The following is a 16,038-nucleotide window of genomic DNA, read 5'->3' on the forward strand; positions in this document are numbered from 1 at the left end:
TGTCAATCACCATGTCTGATGGGGAGAAGGGCTGCTTTGTTTACTAACAGTCCTCCTCCCTGTCGGCTCAGGCACAGCACAGCCATCCAGAGCAGTGTCCTTACAGTGAAGTATCAACACACCGCCCCCCAGTAAAACATTCCCAGCACACAGTTAACCCTTTGATCGCCCCTCATGTTAACATCTTCCTGCCCAGTGCCATTAGTACAGTGTTAGTGCTTTTTTTTTAGCACTGATAACTGTTTTGGTGTCACTGGGGATGTCAGTAACACCAAGTTAGTTCCCTTCCAGTGTCAGAATGCCTGCTACAGTTCCGCAGTACTGCTATAAGTCGGTGATCACCGCCATTATTAGTAAAAAAAGAAAAAAAATCCAGTATCTATACCGCCATTTGTAAACGCTATAACTTTCACGTAAACCAATTAATTTACATGTTTTTGGATTTTTTTTTTCACAAAGACATGTAGCAGAATACATTTTGGCCTAAATTTATGATGAAATTTGATTTTCTTAAATGTTTACACTGGACATGTTTAATAGCAAAAAGTTTAGTTTTTATTCTCAAAATTGTCTTTTTTTTTATCACAAACGCACAGGCAATCAAATACCACCAAAAGAAAGCTCAACTTGTGGGGGAAAAAAAGGACGTCAATTTTATTTGGGTGCAGCGTTGCATGACCGCGCAATTGTCAATTAAAGTAACGCAGTGCTGTAACGCAAAAAAAATGGCCTGGTCAGGAAGGGAGGTAAATCCTCTGGAGGGCAAGTGGTTAAATTTATTTTACACTTTGTTTTTATTTTTCTTAATTTAACTTTATTGATGTGATAAGGGATGAACAGCATCCATTGTGATAGCATGAGCAGTGACAGGTAGGGCCAGATATAGACTTTGAGGTCAATACAATATACAGTTGTGTTAAAAATAATAGCAGTCAGACATCACTAACCTGATCAATCACTGTTTTTGGTAGAAATGATATTTCTACATGGCAAATAATTTACTAGCAGGTGTAATAGAGTAATAGAAATCCAACAGTCATGACATGCATGCTGCTGATTCTGTGTAATTGAATCACTAATTGAAAGGGGCATGTTCAAAATAATAGCAGTGTGGAGTTCTATTAGTGAGGTCATTCATACTTTGAAAAACAGGTGGCAATTATTGCCCTTATTTAAGGAAGGAAGGAAGGCAGCAAATGTTGTACATGCTGGTTACAGTGCATTTCTCTCTGAAATTCTAAAGGAAAATGGGTCGTTCCAGACATTGTTCAGAGGAACAGTGTACCTTGATTAAAAAGTTGATTGGAGAGGGGAAAACATATAAAGAAGTGCAGAAAATGATTGGCTGCTCAGCTAAAATGATCGCAAATGCTTTAAAATGGCAACCACAACCTGAAAGACGTGGAAGAAAGCGAAAAACTACCATTCGAATGGATAGAAGAATAGCCAAAATGGTAAGGACTCAGCCAACAATCAGCTCCAGGAAGATCAAAGAAGGTGTAAAGTTACCTGTGAGTACTGTTACAATTAGAAGATGCCTACAGTATGTGAAGCCAAGCTATCTGCAAGAAGCCCCCGCAAAGTCCCACTGTTGAAAAAAAGACATATGCTGAAGAGGTCACAATTTGCCAAAGAGCACATTGACTGGCCTAAAGAGAAATGGCGCAACATTTTGTGGACTGATGAAAGTAAGATTGTTCTTTTTGGGTCTAGTGGCCGGAGACAGTTTGTCAGACGACCCCCAAACACTGAATTCAAGGCACAGTACACTGAAGACAGTAAAGCATGGTTGTGCAAGCATCATGATATGGGGATGTTTCTCATACTACGGTGTTGGGCCTATTTATCGCATACCAGGGATCATGGATCAGTTTGAATACATCAGAATACTTGAAGAGGTCATGCTGCCTTATGCTGAAGAGGAAATGCCTTTGAAATGGGTGTTCCAACAAGACAACGACCCCAAAAACACCAGTAAACGTGCAACATCTTGGTTCCAGACCAACAAGATTGTTGTTATGGAGTGGCCAACCCAATCCCCGGATCTTAATCCAATAGAAAACTTGTGGGGTGACATCAAAAATGCAGTTTCTGAGGCAAAACCAAGAAATAGAGAACTGTGGAATGTAGTCCAATCATCCTGGGCTGGAATACCTGTTCACAGGTGCCAGAAGTTGGTTGACTCCATGCAACACAGATGTACAGCAGTTCTCAAAAACAGTGCTTATACAACAAAATATTAAGTGATTGAAAGGAAAGCAAAATCTTCAAACATTTTTCAGTTTATATAGTGAATGTTTGAGTTTATAAAGAAGAATACAAACACTGCTATCTTTTTAAACAGTCTAATATTCACTTTTCTTCAATTTTTTTTTACAGGAACAACACAAATTTTATATATTTTTCTTCATGTTTTGATTTGGAATAGAATGTGTAGTGTCCCCAATGCATTTGTGTGTATGGAAATAAAAGCTATTAAAAGGATTTTGAGCTTTATTCACTTTTTTCAACACACTGCTATTATTTTGAACACAACTGTATATATATTTAGGAAACTTCTGTCTGTTCCCCAGTTGTTTGCTAACATTTATATCTCTTATGAGAGTGGAGCCTGAAGTGATTCACACTTGAATGTTTTGTAGTTTGAAGCTCAAAGCTCCAAAAACACTCAAACTCAAAAAATCATTTGTTCTCTATAGTGCCTGTTCACGCAGTCAGGTGTGAACAACAGATTTTTTAAATTTGAGCTTTTTTGGATCTTCAAGCTAAAAAACGCTGAAGTGTGAATGCAACCTTAGAGACAACCTTATACTCTTAATCAAGGGCAACAGCAATCACTGGCAATTCCTGATGACCTGTTATTGAAAGTTTTTTAAATGATCACCTTGCAGTACAATTCCTGCTTTTTCCACAGACTCAGGGCTGGCAGTCAGTACCGCCGACAAGGAGGTACATCCAGGCCTCCTGTATGGGGCCCAGGCCCCATCTGTTTAGCAGGGGGGGCCCGGGCAGCTAGTAGGCAGGTGCTTGCAGAAGGGTTAAAGTTTTTCTGCTGTGCTGACTCATGTTCTGCAGCTATCTAGGTTCACTGTGCTGTTTCTCAACTGAATTGTTACAATGTAGACGTGTGGTGGATCTTAGAAATTGATTGACTAGATTTTCTCGCCAATTTTCTAGAGATAAACATAAAAAAGGCTCACTGAAATGATGTAGGCTGTTACTGTTGGTCTATCTGGGGGAGCCATATGAGGATCCCTATGGGGTTGGGAACCTGAGGACTTTCATGGACTCTTAGCTAATAGCTAGGGACTTATTGCCTTTATGGATTACCGCCAATTATGGACTCTAAAGGGACTTCTTGCTACCTCTGTGAATTTATTGCCTGGATGGGCTCTTGTCTTGAAAGGACTGCTTTAATTAACTTGCTATCTGCATAAATTATAGTCATTTTATGGGGCACTGAGAGAACTCTGTACAAGAATGTGTGTGAAGGTGCTGCTTGAGAAATGTTCCTGTGTTATCCTTAACTCCTTCAGTAAATACTGTTTGTTGTTCCTTTAAATGCCTGGTCTGAAGTCTCTCAAAGGGGTGCACTGCATGGCATATCTAAAGAACATGGCTTACATCAAGGGGACTGTAGATTAGAGTAGATACATCATATTTTAATCCAGCATGTAGTTTGCAATCTAGTGTAGGCTATATTGCCATTGCTAGGGACAACCGTACATGCATCATTGCTAAATGCAACCAACCAGTCAGGGAAAGGGTGACTTGGCATAGCGTGATGGTTACTCTGGTAGTGAAGGGGATTAAGTGCTTGGCACCTTCCCCAGAGGCCGGCTCCCCACATACTGGGACCGGATCCACAGCGCAGTGTACCTAGGGACCTAGCCTGAAGGTCACAAGAGAGTTATGTTATGTAGGAAGAGCTCTTGAGACAGCGAAATCAAGAATGTAGTTACAGAGTGAAATGCGTTCCCTCTATCCAGTAGCAACAGTTGGACATGTCATTGGGAGGGAGATGCTAGGAATTGCTGGGTTGGTGGACACCATTACAGGCTCTGTAGTACCATTTCCTAAATGCTGCACACCTGGGCAGTGCTGTTTTCTAACTGTAGTGGTGTCTGGAGTGCTTAGTGTTAACAGTACAAGTTAGCCTCGGGTTGCTAGAAGGTTAACTGTATTCATTGCTTGCCTCTAAGTCTGGAGTTGTGCTTTAATGCTGATTTTGCATGACCGCAAACTACTGTCTAGAATGAGGATATGGTAAATGTAATTCTAAGTGTCCCCAACTAGGGTGCCTAAGCCCCACCCAAAAGCTGGAGGAATCTGTTCCTGTATTGGAGGGGGTGATCAGTGCAGCGGAGGTTAATTACAGGAAACAATATCCTGTATGGCTGTCCCTGTAGCAGCTGAAAGCTGTGTTTTCCTCCTCTCCCTCTCGCCAGCTTTCATTTTTGGTGCAATGTAACACCTAAATGCACAACCACTCTTTCCTGTTAGGCACTGTATTTTATAGTACATTTTGTCTTTACCGACACAGAAAAACACACTGATTTTCAACCGTTGTGTATACATTAAAGACACAGAGACAATTTTGATTTTCAAACCCACTGCTGCCTGACTGAAAGACTCATAATTAAAGGATAAGTTCACCTTTTGCTAAAAAAAAAAATAAATGCACATTTTTATTCAGGTAAAAAAATGTGCATTTATTATTTTTTTGCTGCAGGAGCCTGTAAAGCATTGCACCAGCGATCAGCAGATCTGTCAGTATATCTGCTTGCCCATACGGGATGTACGGGCAACCAGATATACTGACAGGAAGATTCAATTAACCACCAGGGCACTCCACAATACCATGGTAGTTCATTGAGAACTACAAGCAGACAGCCGCTAAGGCTGTGGGGATTTGTATTTGCCAAGAATAGTGCTGCGCTGCCCCCTAATGTCCCAAAAATTATAATAAATAAACACCCTCCTGAGCATCAAACCCAATGGGTAAATTAATAAATCTGTGAAACAAATAAAGTAAATAGTTAATAAGGAAACTGTCTGAGCCACTAAATCCAAATTATATGTGAAACGTATATAAAAAATAAAACACAATCAAGTAACAAACACCTGGCCAACCTATAATAAACACCCAGCTGAGCTGAGAAATGTAAAAAACAACAAGAACAGTAATAAATATGTGAAACATATATCAGAAAAAAGGTGAACTTATCCTTTAAGTCAGTTAATCAATACTTCTGTGAGGATACTATATATCTCACCTGCTACATGGAACATATATGATAATCATACTTAATTTTTTGTGTAGCAGAATCAAACAGGTTATACTAAGGTGGCCAAAAAAAAACAAAAAGCCTTTCCCTTAACCAGAGCAAAGCACAGCAGAACCTTTTAAGAATCATCTACAGTATTTACGTGTCTTCCATCACAAATCCCAAATATAAGGTCATTCCTTAGTACCCCATTTTTCTTTTACTTTTTTAATGACATTTCATTTGTTTTTATGTACTTATAATTCTTTCTATATAAATTCATTTATTTTGCAGAGTGATATTGCTACCTTGTATTTCAAAGTGGGAATTAAGAATATTGGCACCGTGTTCCTACACACAGATGCTCAGATACCCGATGAACGATTCCTTGTTCTAATCAATGACATGTTGGCATCAGGTACTATCAATTATTCTTCAAATGAGTCATCCCATGATCCCATCACTGTATAGCAAGTCTGACGGGGGGTTATTGTAGAGTGCTAAGCTCAACACACTGCAATGCAACTTTGGTGCATAAAGTTTAATTATGCAGCAAGCACACTGAATAGCAGTAACTACATACTCTTAATTTTTGTCATGTAATGAAAAATTTAACTGTTTGGACAGTGCTACATGTTACTTTCAAAGAGTTAGTCCTCTCAAAATTAACATTTTAATTTTTTGGTGGCCGAGGGGTAGGCAGTTGGCTGCTTTGGGCAATTTAGCAAGAGGAATGGGTGCAAAAGCAGTAGGAGCTAAGATACATGCTGCTAATGTAAATAAAAATGTATTTTTTAAATGCAAGCAGAGTGTAAGTGCCTGAATTTAGGCTGGTATTAGCCTCTTGCAGAGCTCATCACTGTTCTGCTCTCCTTTCACTGACAAATCACAGGCTGGAGGCAGATCCATGCCAGCCTAGGCTCAGAGGAAGTAGATTGAATGATGCTGGCCCTCAGACTGAGGGTATATTGTGATGGAAAATAAGTACTGTGTTGCATGGCTTTGGTTTGAACGTGAGTATTACAGTGAATGTGGCTTTTTTAAATTCTTTTATTGGGCTATCAATTTTTGACTTCAGTATTTTTAACTTGAGTTCTGCTGTTATTTTTGGTTGTAGTTCTACCCTAAATAACCAAATTGGTTTCTATGTTTCTGAGTACTGTGGCAGTTGGGGGTTCTGCCTTTTTTTTTCTTCAGAATGAGCAAAGGGATCTAAAGTGGGAGGGTACAGAAAGGATTGATGTATCAATCTGTTCTTAATAAGAGCTGGGCTTATTTCTTTACAGTTACCAATCAGGTTCACACTTTCAACATAAGCATGTTGCTGATTGGTGCCTGAGGAGAAGAAACTTCACTTTTTATATTGAACACAGTGATATACAGTATAAGACCCTAATACACAAGATAAGAAGATTGGACAAAAAATACTTCTTTCGAAGTGATCGTCTGATCATCTAATTGTTAGTACACAGCTTTTGAGAGGCAATCATGACAGTTCATGCAAAATTATCGGAAGGGAGAAGCATGGAAATTTTTCTCATACAATACCAGAACAAACTATTTTTGTTTTATCAGAGTGTTCATCCGCAAAAAAACAAGCAACCTAAACCATGCATGCTCAGAAACACAAGAGTACATTACAATACAACATCAATTCCAAAGTTGTATTCTGTTGTACGAGACTTTTCTGAACTCTTTCTAATCTCTTCATCTGATGAGCATTCGTCAGATATTCTCATTGTGTGTATGAGGCTTTAAAAATATAAGAAGCTAGCAGACAACTGACTCAGTTGACTGATAACAGATATATGATTTTTGGGTGGACTGATCCTATAAAATAAAAATAAACTTATGCTTTAATAGCACTAGTAAATACCTTTATTTGCATAAGCATGCAGAGCTGCAATAAAATATAATACAGCCTATTTTAGTAAGGTGAATTTAAGTCTACCTTGACTAGTTTCCTTTAAGACTGCATTTATTGCAAGCCATATTAGATATTAATAATCATGTATAAGATTAAAGTCATGCTCCTAGATAATAGACAGCGGATGAGGGAAAAAAAAGGAGAATGAAACCCTGATAAATATGATCATGATCAAAACAGTTGAGAAATAACACATTTTAAATGAGCCCAGGGCATTGGGGTTTGAATAGGCTTCATCAGCAAATGTGAAAGGTCACTTGTACAGATTTGTAATAGGCGCTGTCAAGTCACCCCAATGACACAAGACAAACAAGCTGCTTAATATAATGAGTTGCAATCAGCAATAATTTGGTTTATTATGAATTTATTTTTTTAATAGGTTTTTATCTTTACTTGTTCCAGGAGGAGTCTGCGATCACTTTCCTATTATGTTTTTATTTAAATATACAATTAAAGGCACAGCAACACAAAATTTATCACATTAAATATTTCTGCTAAACTCTTTAAATAAGATGGAATGCTCAAAGCCCTAGACTGCAATGTTTAATTTTGGCATATTCCTCACACATTGTATTTGTATGGATATTCACTATATGATCAAAAGTTTGCGGATACCTGATAATCTCACATACTGTATGGCAAAAATTACTGTATGTGACACCCCTTCCTAATTGAGTGCAGGTGTATCCAATGGAACCTGTTATAGCCCCAAAGTGTTGTTCAGTTATATATCAATGCTCATGGTTTTGGAATGGAATATTTAACAAACTTGTATATTGTGGGTGTGATGGTCAGGTGTCCAGAAACCTTTGATAATATAGTGTATTTGTTAAGTTGTATCTGACATTGCAATTCCATGGATCAACTCTCTGGGCACCTAGGGCTGGTGCTAGACTATTTTGCTCCATAGGCAAGACTAGCAACTCGCAACAAAAATAAAAAAAAAAACTGTAGAAAATATTAAATAAACAAAATGTGAAACTGCTAAATTTCTTTTAATATGCAAAAATAAATGCCTAAGATACCACCAGCACCAATATTAAAGACAAAATCAGTGTCACGGACGGACTGTATCTGTGGCTAGCAGTGGCAGGGTGACAGTTGCAGTGAGTGGACAATGATTGATGGATCCACATTCTGACAAATCCAAAGCTAGAATTCCCCAGGCAATGGGGGGAGATAAAACGCTGTGACAGCAGGCAGCTTAACTGAGCGATCCCACACAGTGACAGATCCGACACAACACACCATCACCAACACTGACACAGATCAGCAGGCACTAGAAGAGCAGGCTGTGGGATCGAGATGATGTCATCACTCACTGACACATTGCACGTGATGGGTGTCCGGCCAGCCAGCTCACACTCACACAGACACGAGACATCAGCCAGACATTACCTTCCTCCACAGACACAGCTCCGCCTCTGCTGACAAATGGGAAGAGAAGGGTTGGAACTGCACAGTGATCAGCAGCAGCCAGCCGGCTTGCAGTGAGGGACTGAGTCTGAGAGGAACACTGGAATGAGAGGAAGCTTAGCTGCTACACTGGTCCCAGACACCCAGCATCTTCCTCTGTCCTTTCTACCTCCCCTCTGCTGCCCCTTCTCTAAGCTGAAGGATCATTCATGATGTGGCAGCGCCCCACGCAGAGAGTGCCATCCTGTGCAGTGCCCAGGTGCCCCTAGGCAGCCACCTAATTTGCCCGGTGGAAGCACCGGCCCTGTGGGCACCATGTCTGTTACCTTTAAGAGCCTTTTTCATAAAATTTTCTGGCAAATTCTTATAAGATAGGTTGCCAGCTCTTTCCTGAACCCTCTCCAATCGCTCGGGCTTGGGAATGGCATACAAAATGTTATAACACATGTGCATAGCCATTTGCACACACTTACTAGGCCCAGTATACACAGGAGCCATTTAAACTACCAGCATGTTTTTGGTATTTTTACAAATATCTGAAAATTGTGGCTTGCATTTATGTTCAGCCCCCTTTACTCTGATACCCCTAACTAAAATCTAGTGGAACCAATTGCCTTCAGAAGTCACCTAATTAGTAAGTAGAGTCCAACAGTGTGTAATTTAATCTCAGTATAAATACAGCTGTTCTGTGAAGCCATCAGAGGTTTGTTACAGAACATTAGTGAACAAACAACATCATGAAGGCCATGGAACACACCAGACAGGTTGGGGATAAAGTTGTGGATAAGTTTAAAGCAGGATTAGGTTATAGCAGTATGGCACAACTGCAAACCTACCAAGACATGGCTATCCACCTAAACTGACAGGCTGGGCAAGGAGAGCATTAATCAGAGAAGCAGCCAAGAAGCCCATGGTAACTCTGGAGAAGCTGTAGAGAACCACAGCTCAGGTGGAGAATCTGTCCACAGAACAACTATTAGTCATGCACTGCACAAATCTGGTCTTTATGGAAGAGTAGAAAGAAAAAAGCCATTGTTGAAAGAAAGCCATAAGAAGTCCCGTTTGCAGTTTGCGAGAAGCCATGTGGAGGACACAGCAAACATGTGGAAGAAGGTGCTCTGGTCAGACCGAAATTGAACTTTCTGGTCTAAAAGCAAAACGCTATGTGTGGCAGAAAACTAACACTGCTCTTCACCTGGAACACACCATCTCCACTGTGAAACATGGTGGTGGCAGGATCATGTTGTAGGGATGCTTTTCTTCAGCAGGCACAGGGAAGCTGGTCAGAGTTGATGGGAAGACGAATGGAGCCAAATACAGGGCCATCTTAGAAGAAAACCTGTTAGAGTCTACAAAAGACTTGAGACTGGGGTGAAGGTTCACTTTCCAGCAGGACAATGACCCTAAACATACAGCCAGAGCTACAATGGAATGGTTTAGATCAAAGCATATTCAAGTTTTAGAATGACCCATTCAAATTCCAGACCTAAATCCAATTGGGAGTCTGTGGCAAGACTTGAAAATTGCTCTCCATCCAATCTGACAGAGCTTGCGCTATTTTGCAAAGAAGAATGGCCAAAAATGTCACTCTGTAGATGTGTAAAGCTGGTAGAGACATCTCCAAAAAAGCTTGTAGCTGTAATTGCAGTGAAAGGTGATTCTTCAAAGTATTGACACGGGGGGGGGGCTGAATACAAATGCACGCTACACTTTTCACATATTTATTTGTAAAAATATTGATAACCATTTACCATTTTCCTTCCAGTTCACAATTATGTGCCATTTTGTGTTAGTCTATCACATAAAATCCCGATAAAATACATTTACGTTTTTGGTTGTAACATGGCAAAACAGATGTTTTTTTTTACATTCATGTATAGAATGTAGGTAAAAAACATTCAGCCGTTACAAAAATTTAAAGCCACTGAAGAACATGATGAGGAGAGTAAAATAATTCAAAGCAAGTTACTGATTCTAATTTTATGGCAGATTTATAGTATGTTTATAGTATTTTGGTCATGAGAGGAATATGTGGGCTGTAATTGCTTGCCTTCTTTTGGAAATGCTAGTTGCTTAGCTGTCTGTAGCTTCAGTACTTCTGAGTTAGACCCAGAGCATGGAGCAAAATAAAGTGTACCTAAACTTAAAAACTGAACACAAGTATATTGTTGCACATGTTCCTTCAAAATCATAAAGTTCAAGTTAACGCATACCTACAGAATATGCAAATAAGGACTTCTGACTTTCCTCTAACACTTCTGACTGGCATGTTTGCTCTGGATCAGTGGTTTAGAATGTATTAAAGCCAGAAGGTCTATAAAACAGCCAGGCAAGATTTTCAGGAAGTCAGCAATGGAATCTTCCATACCTCCACTGTGAATGGTTCACTTTAAAAGGCAGAAAATTCAGTAGTTTATAAATCCATTTGATAATTATACCTTAGTGGAACTGTGCTGTAGTCCTGCTGGGCAATGTTACATAGTCTGACTGAAAATGACACAATTTAGTTCAACTAATAAAAGGGGAAAAAAATATACAATCCTATATACACAATCCTTTACCCACAGTTGATCCAGAGGAAGGCAATGTGTACCTATAATCCCTGTTTAGTGTTTGTGTGCTCACCCTATGTATATTTGCTCTGTGTAGGAGAAATCCCGGATCTTTTTAGTGAAGAGGAAATGGACAACATTGTATCTTCAGTCAGGATGGAGCTGCGCGCTCTCGGCCTCCCAGACTCCCGAGATAACTGTTGGCAGTTCTTTATTGACAGGATCCGTCGGCAGCTGAAGGTGGGAATAAAATAATGACAATGGGATTGAGAACCCAGCCTTTTGGGGAAAGGAAAACAATGATAAATGTCCTTGTCTCAATCTACAATGAATCTTGGTGATATATTGTCCCATGCTAATCGTCCTTTAAACATTATCACTATATTTTCACAGGTTAGGAGGAAATAAAGGATTTCTGTTATGTGTATGCTATTTTTGTTGTCTTAAAAAAAGACAAACTACGCTTCCGAATTTATGATTGTTGTTTCAGTTTGGCTGCTGCAGTTGAATGATATGAAGATGCATATTGTGCTTTGTAAAGTTATAATGTTTCCTATGAAAATATCCAGCCTCCCTCTTGTCCTCATACAGACACCTACCTATAAAATCTGTGTGTAGTTTTGGTATAAGCAATGAAATCCAGCTTGCACCACTGTAGTAGCTATAGAGTAGTTATACCCAAAGTACTCATTTATACTTGCTTTGACTTTAACACACACTCTTCCTCTCTCTCTGGTCCCCGCTCACCTCCCGCTTTATTGCTCCCATGATGCTCACCACATGTGACATCTGATAATTTTTTACTGTTCTGGTTCCCCAACTTTGTTGATTCTCTCCCACTCAGTCTTCCCTCTCCAGTCCCTGCTCACCTTCTGCTATAGCGTTCCCATGTTGCACACCACATAAGCCGTCTGCTAGTTGCTCTGCTCCAGTCCTCACCGAGCTCACCTTCCTGCTACTTGCTGCACACCAGATGTGCTGTCTGCACCACACACACTTCCTGTGTGTGTGTGTGTATATATATATATATATAGTGGGAACTCGCTTCAAAATGGTAGAGCTTTTCTTGTTAGAGCACACAGCAACTCGCTTCTTTAAAGGGCCTTATGCGCAATTTTATTTAAAAGAAAAGGTTCCATAAACACAAATGCTTCCCACGCAGGGGTATCCACCATCAAACCAATTCAGCCTTCTGGCTCTTTCAGCTATACCGCTTTATATCTGTCTCCTACAGACTCCTTCCACAAGGTTGTTTTTGCACACAGCAAACCTCTAGCACACAGCTATTCTGGCTTCCACCTCTCCTTGGTGAAGCCCACCTGACTCCAAGGCAGAGACCTCCTGTCTGCCCTCCTGACTCCTGTCTGCCAAGGTGGAGCCCAGAATCATAGCCTGGCCTCCACAAAAAGGCCTGCACACACCTGTGCAATCAGCGCGCTGGCTGCTCTCAAAACATGGGCCCAGGATTGGAGATTGCATCCCTCCCAAATCTCTTAGAAATCTCCAGGCTACAGGTCCCAAAACAGGCTTTACAAGCCAAAGAGGAAACGTATAAACCAGTTTCCTCTGCATTATGTGTGTGTGTGAACCAGACGTGACTGCTGAGGAGGTCGTTTCAGTTCACTTGTTGGTTTCACAGTGCATCCTGGGATATCTCAAACTTGCAATACCTCCAATACAAAGCAAGGCTAACGCTGAATAAAAGTCCCTAAAAAGCTTCAGGTGCTGTAAGTGAACTTTGTCATAGAGATGGAAGGCTCCTTCTATGGAGGATTTGGAGATGCTTTGAAGCACTTGACATGGGGTATAATTTTCGAACCAAAGCGAACCAAAGCAAACACAACATGTGAACAGGTGCTTTGATTGGCATTCAGGATGCTTCAAAAAAGCGTGTCCAATGCCACATTTTGAAGCAAGTGTAAATTAACCTCACATGTTTTTATCAGTATTTTTGGCATTTCTCACTGTATACCGTTTTCTGAACCACTTCACCTTTAACCACTTCAAGTCCGGACACTTTTACCCCCTTCCTGTCCAGGCCAATTTTCAGCTTTCAGTGCTATCACACTTTGAATGACAATTGCGTGGTCATGCAACACTGTACCCATATGAATTTTTTTGCATTTTTTTAAGACAGATAAAAATTTATTTTGGTGGTATTTATTCTCCACTGGGATTTTTATTGTTTTTGCTATATAAATGAAAAAGTCCAAAAATTTTGAAAAAAAAGTGTTTTTCTTATTTTTTTGCAAATAAATAATCTTGGTCAAAATTTATTCAGTTATTTTTTTAGTAAAAAAAAATAACAAATTAGTTTATAACCAAAAATTATAATTTTTCAAAATTTTTTTACATTTTTATTTTTTTTTTTTTTTAATTATCTATTTTTTTTTTAACATACCATCACCCTAGCATTACAGTGTCACCATAGTGACACTGTACTACTTGTGGAGGGTGGTGAAGATTTTTTTTTTGTACAGCCCATAAAGGCTGTAAAAGCAATCATTTCTCTTTCTGACTGCATTCTTACACGAGTACGGAGACGAAAACATGGTGACATCACTTCCAGCGTGAGCGCCATTTTGATACACCCATAGGAGGACACTCATGAGGTCCTATGAGGATTTGTGAGCATGTTTTTTGCTCAATACATGTAAGTGAGCATTTATTGTATTTTAATATATAAATAAATGAAACAATATCACTCGATGGAAGGAGTCTTCTTCTTGTTTTTATAACACCGATGAGGAAGCTGAGTTTTAATTAGACCATATGAAAACAACCTGGATATCAGGATCGGTGATACCTGTAAGTGCTGGAGGGGGATACCACCACTATTTGTGATACCGAATCTGATTTGGAGGACTGAGCGGTTGGCTGCGTCTAATAGCATGAAAGCTTTTTGACCCTGTGGGGTCGCTTCATGAAGGGGAGGGGGCAATCTTACAAGTGAAGGATCCCACCTTTTTTCACCTGCAATATTTGTTTATTGCTGGAGTTTTTAATATATTCAGCTATATTGAAGATCACACACGTGGGCGATTGTTTTTGTTTTATTTACAATTGGTGACAAGATTTATGTGGACTTTCTTGCATATTAACTGCTTGCCATCCAGCCACTGTAGAAAAAACAGCCACAGGGTGACACCCCTGCGCAAAATCACGTTTTAAAACGTCATTTTGCGAAATAGGTAGGGGGTGCGCACCCGCCCTACCCGCGCTGCCGATCGTGGCCGTGGCTGTTAATCACCAGGTCCCGACCGGGTTCCGGCGATTACCGGCAATCACTGACAGGGAGCATGGCTGCAGTGTTTACACTGCAGCTCTGCTCCCTGTCAGTTCCTAACACACTGATCCTGAAAGCGTAAACCAATTAATTTACTCGTATTGGGATTTTTTTTTAGCAAAGACATGTCGCAGAATAAATTTTGGCTGAAATTTCTGACAAAATTTGATTTTTAAATTTTTTACTGGACATGTTTTATAGCAAAAAGTCCAAAATATTGTTTTTTTTTCTCAAAATTGTCAGCCTTTTTTTTGATAGCACAAAAAATAAAAAATGCACAGGCGATCAAATACCACTGAAAGAAAGCTCAATTTGTGGGAAAAAAAGGCCGGAAATTTAATTTGGGTGCAGTGTTGCATGACCGTGCAATTGTCAGTTAAAGTAACGCAGCGCCGTAACACAAACCGCTTCTGTAACCGCTTCCTGACCGCCCTATAGCAGAAATACTGCTACAGGGCAGTACAGGTGCGCAAAATCACATATATATATATATATATATATATATATATATATACATGATTTGCACTCCTCTGGTTTTCACGCCCCTCCCAGATAGCATCAGATTGCCTGTCAGTACACCAGTCATCACAATTAACCCCTTTATTGCCAGGAAGACGCTCATACACAGTAAACCTCCATTGCTAGTATAGTGTCTGATCGGATCAATATCTTTGATCAGATCAGTACTATACCAGCGTTCACATTAGTATAGCGTCCCCAAAACGCAGCGTTAGTGGGATCAGCCACGGCACCTGCCAGCACCTGCGTTTAGCCCAGGGGTGGGCAAACTTTTTGACTTGAGGGCCGCAATGGGTTCATATATTGGACCCGGGGGCCAGACCAAGAGTAGATGAATGAATATTCCCCATAGTAAGCATAGTAATTAATCCCCCATATAGTAATTCATCCCCCATAGTAATTCATCCCCCATATAGTAATTCATCCCCCCTATAGTAATTCATTCCCCATATTAATTAATCCCCCATATAGTAATTCATCCCCCATAGTAATTCATCCCCCATATTAATTAATCCCCCATATAGTAATTCATCCCCCCTATAGTAATTCATCCCTCCTATAGTAATTCATTCCCCATATTAATTAATCCCCCATATAGTAATACATCCCCCATAGTAATTCATCCCCCATATTAATTAATCCCCATATAGTAATTCATCCCCCATAGTAATTCATCCCCCATAGTAATTCATCCCCCCTATAGTAATTCATCCCCCCTATAGTAATTCATTCCCCATATTAATTAATCCCCAATATAGTAATTCATCCCCCATAGTAATTCATCCCCCATATAGTAATTCATCCCCCATAGTAATTCATCCCCCATATAGTAATTCATCCCCCCTATAGTAATTCATCCCCCCTATAGTAATTCATTCCCCATATTAATTAATCCCCCATATAGTAATTCATCCCCCATAGTAATTCATCCCCCATAGTAATTCATCCCCCATATAGTAATTCATCCCCCCTATAGTAATTCATCCCCCATAGTAATTCATTCCCCCCTATAGTAATTCATTCCCCCATATAGTAATTCATTCCCCCCTGTGTCAATTTACTTACCTTTGC

General features: G+C 39.8%; 1 protein-coding gene across 1 annotated transcript in view; it reads left to right on the forward strand.

Moving 5' to 3' along the window:
* LOC149451620 (dynein axonemal heavy chain 11-like) overlaps nucleotides 1–16,038 on the forward strand; it is a 590,344-nt gene that overhangs the window by 304,740 nt on the left and 269,566 nt on the right. Inside the window, exons 42-43 of the mRNA XM_089690376.1 lie at nucleotides 5,562–5,685; nucleotides 11,260–11,402. Of these exons, the coding sequence (XP_089546502.1) occupies nucleotides 5,562–5,685; nucleotides 11,260–11,402 (267 nt within the window). The remainder of the gene's footprint in view (nucleotides 1–5,561; nucleotides 5,686–11,259; nucleotides 11,403–16,038) is intronic.

Source organism: Staurois parvus, unplaced genomic scaffold (genome assembly GCF_062004578.1).
Source record: "Staurois parvus isolate SC_StPar_1 unplaced genomic scaffold, SC_StPar_1.0 ptg000530l, whole genome shotgun sequence".
NCBI lineage: Eukaryota > Metazoa > Chordata > Amphibia > Anura > Ranidae > Staurois > Staurois parvus.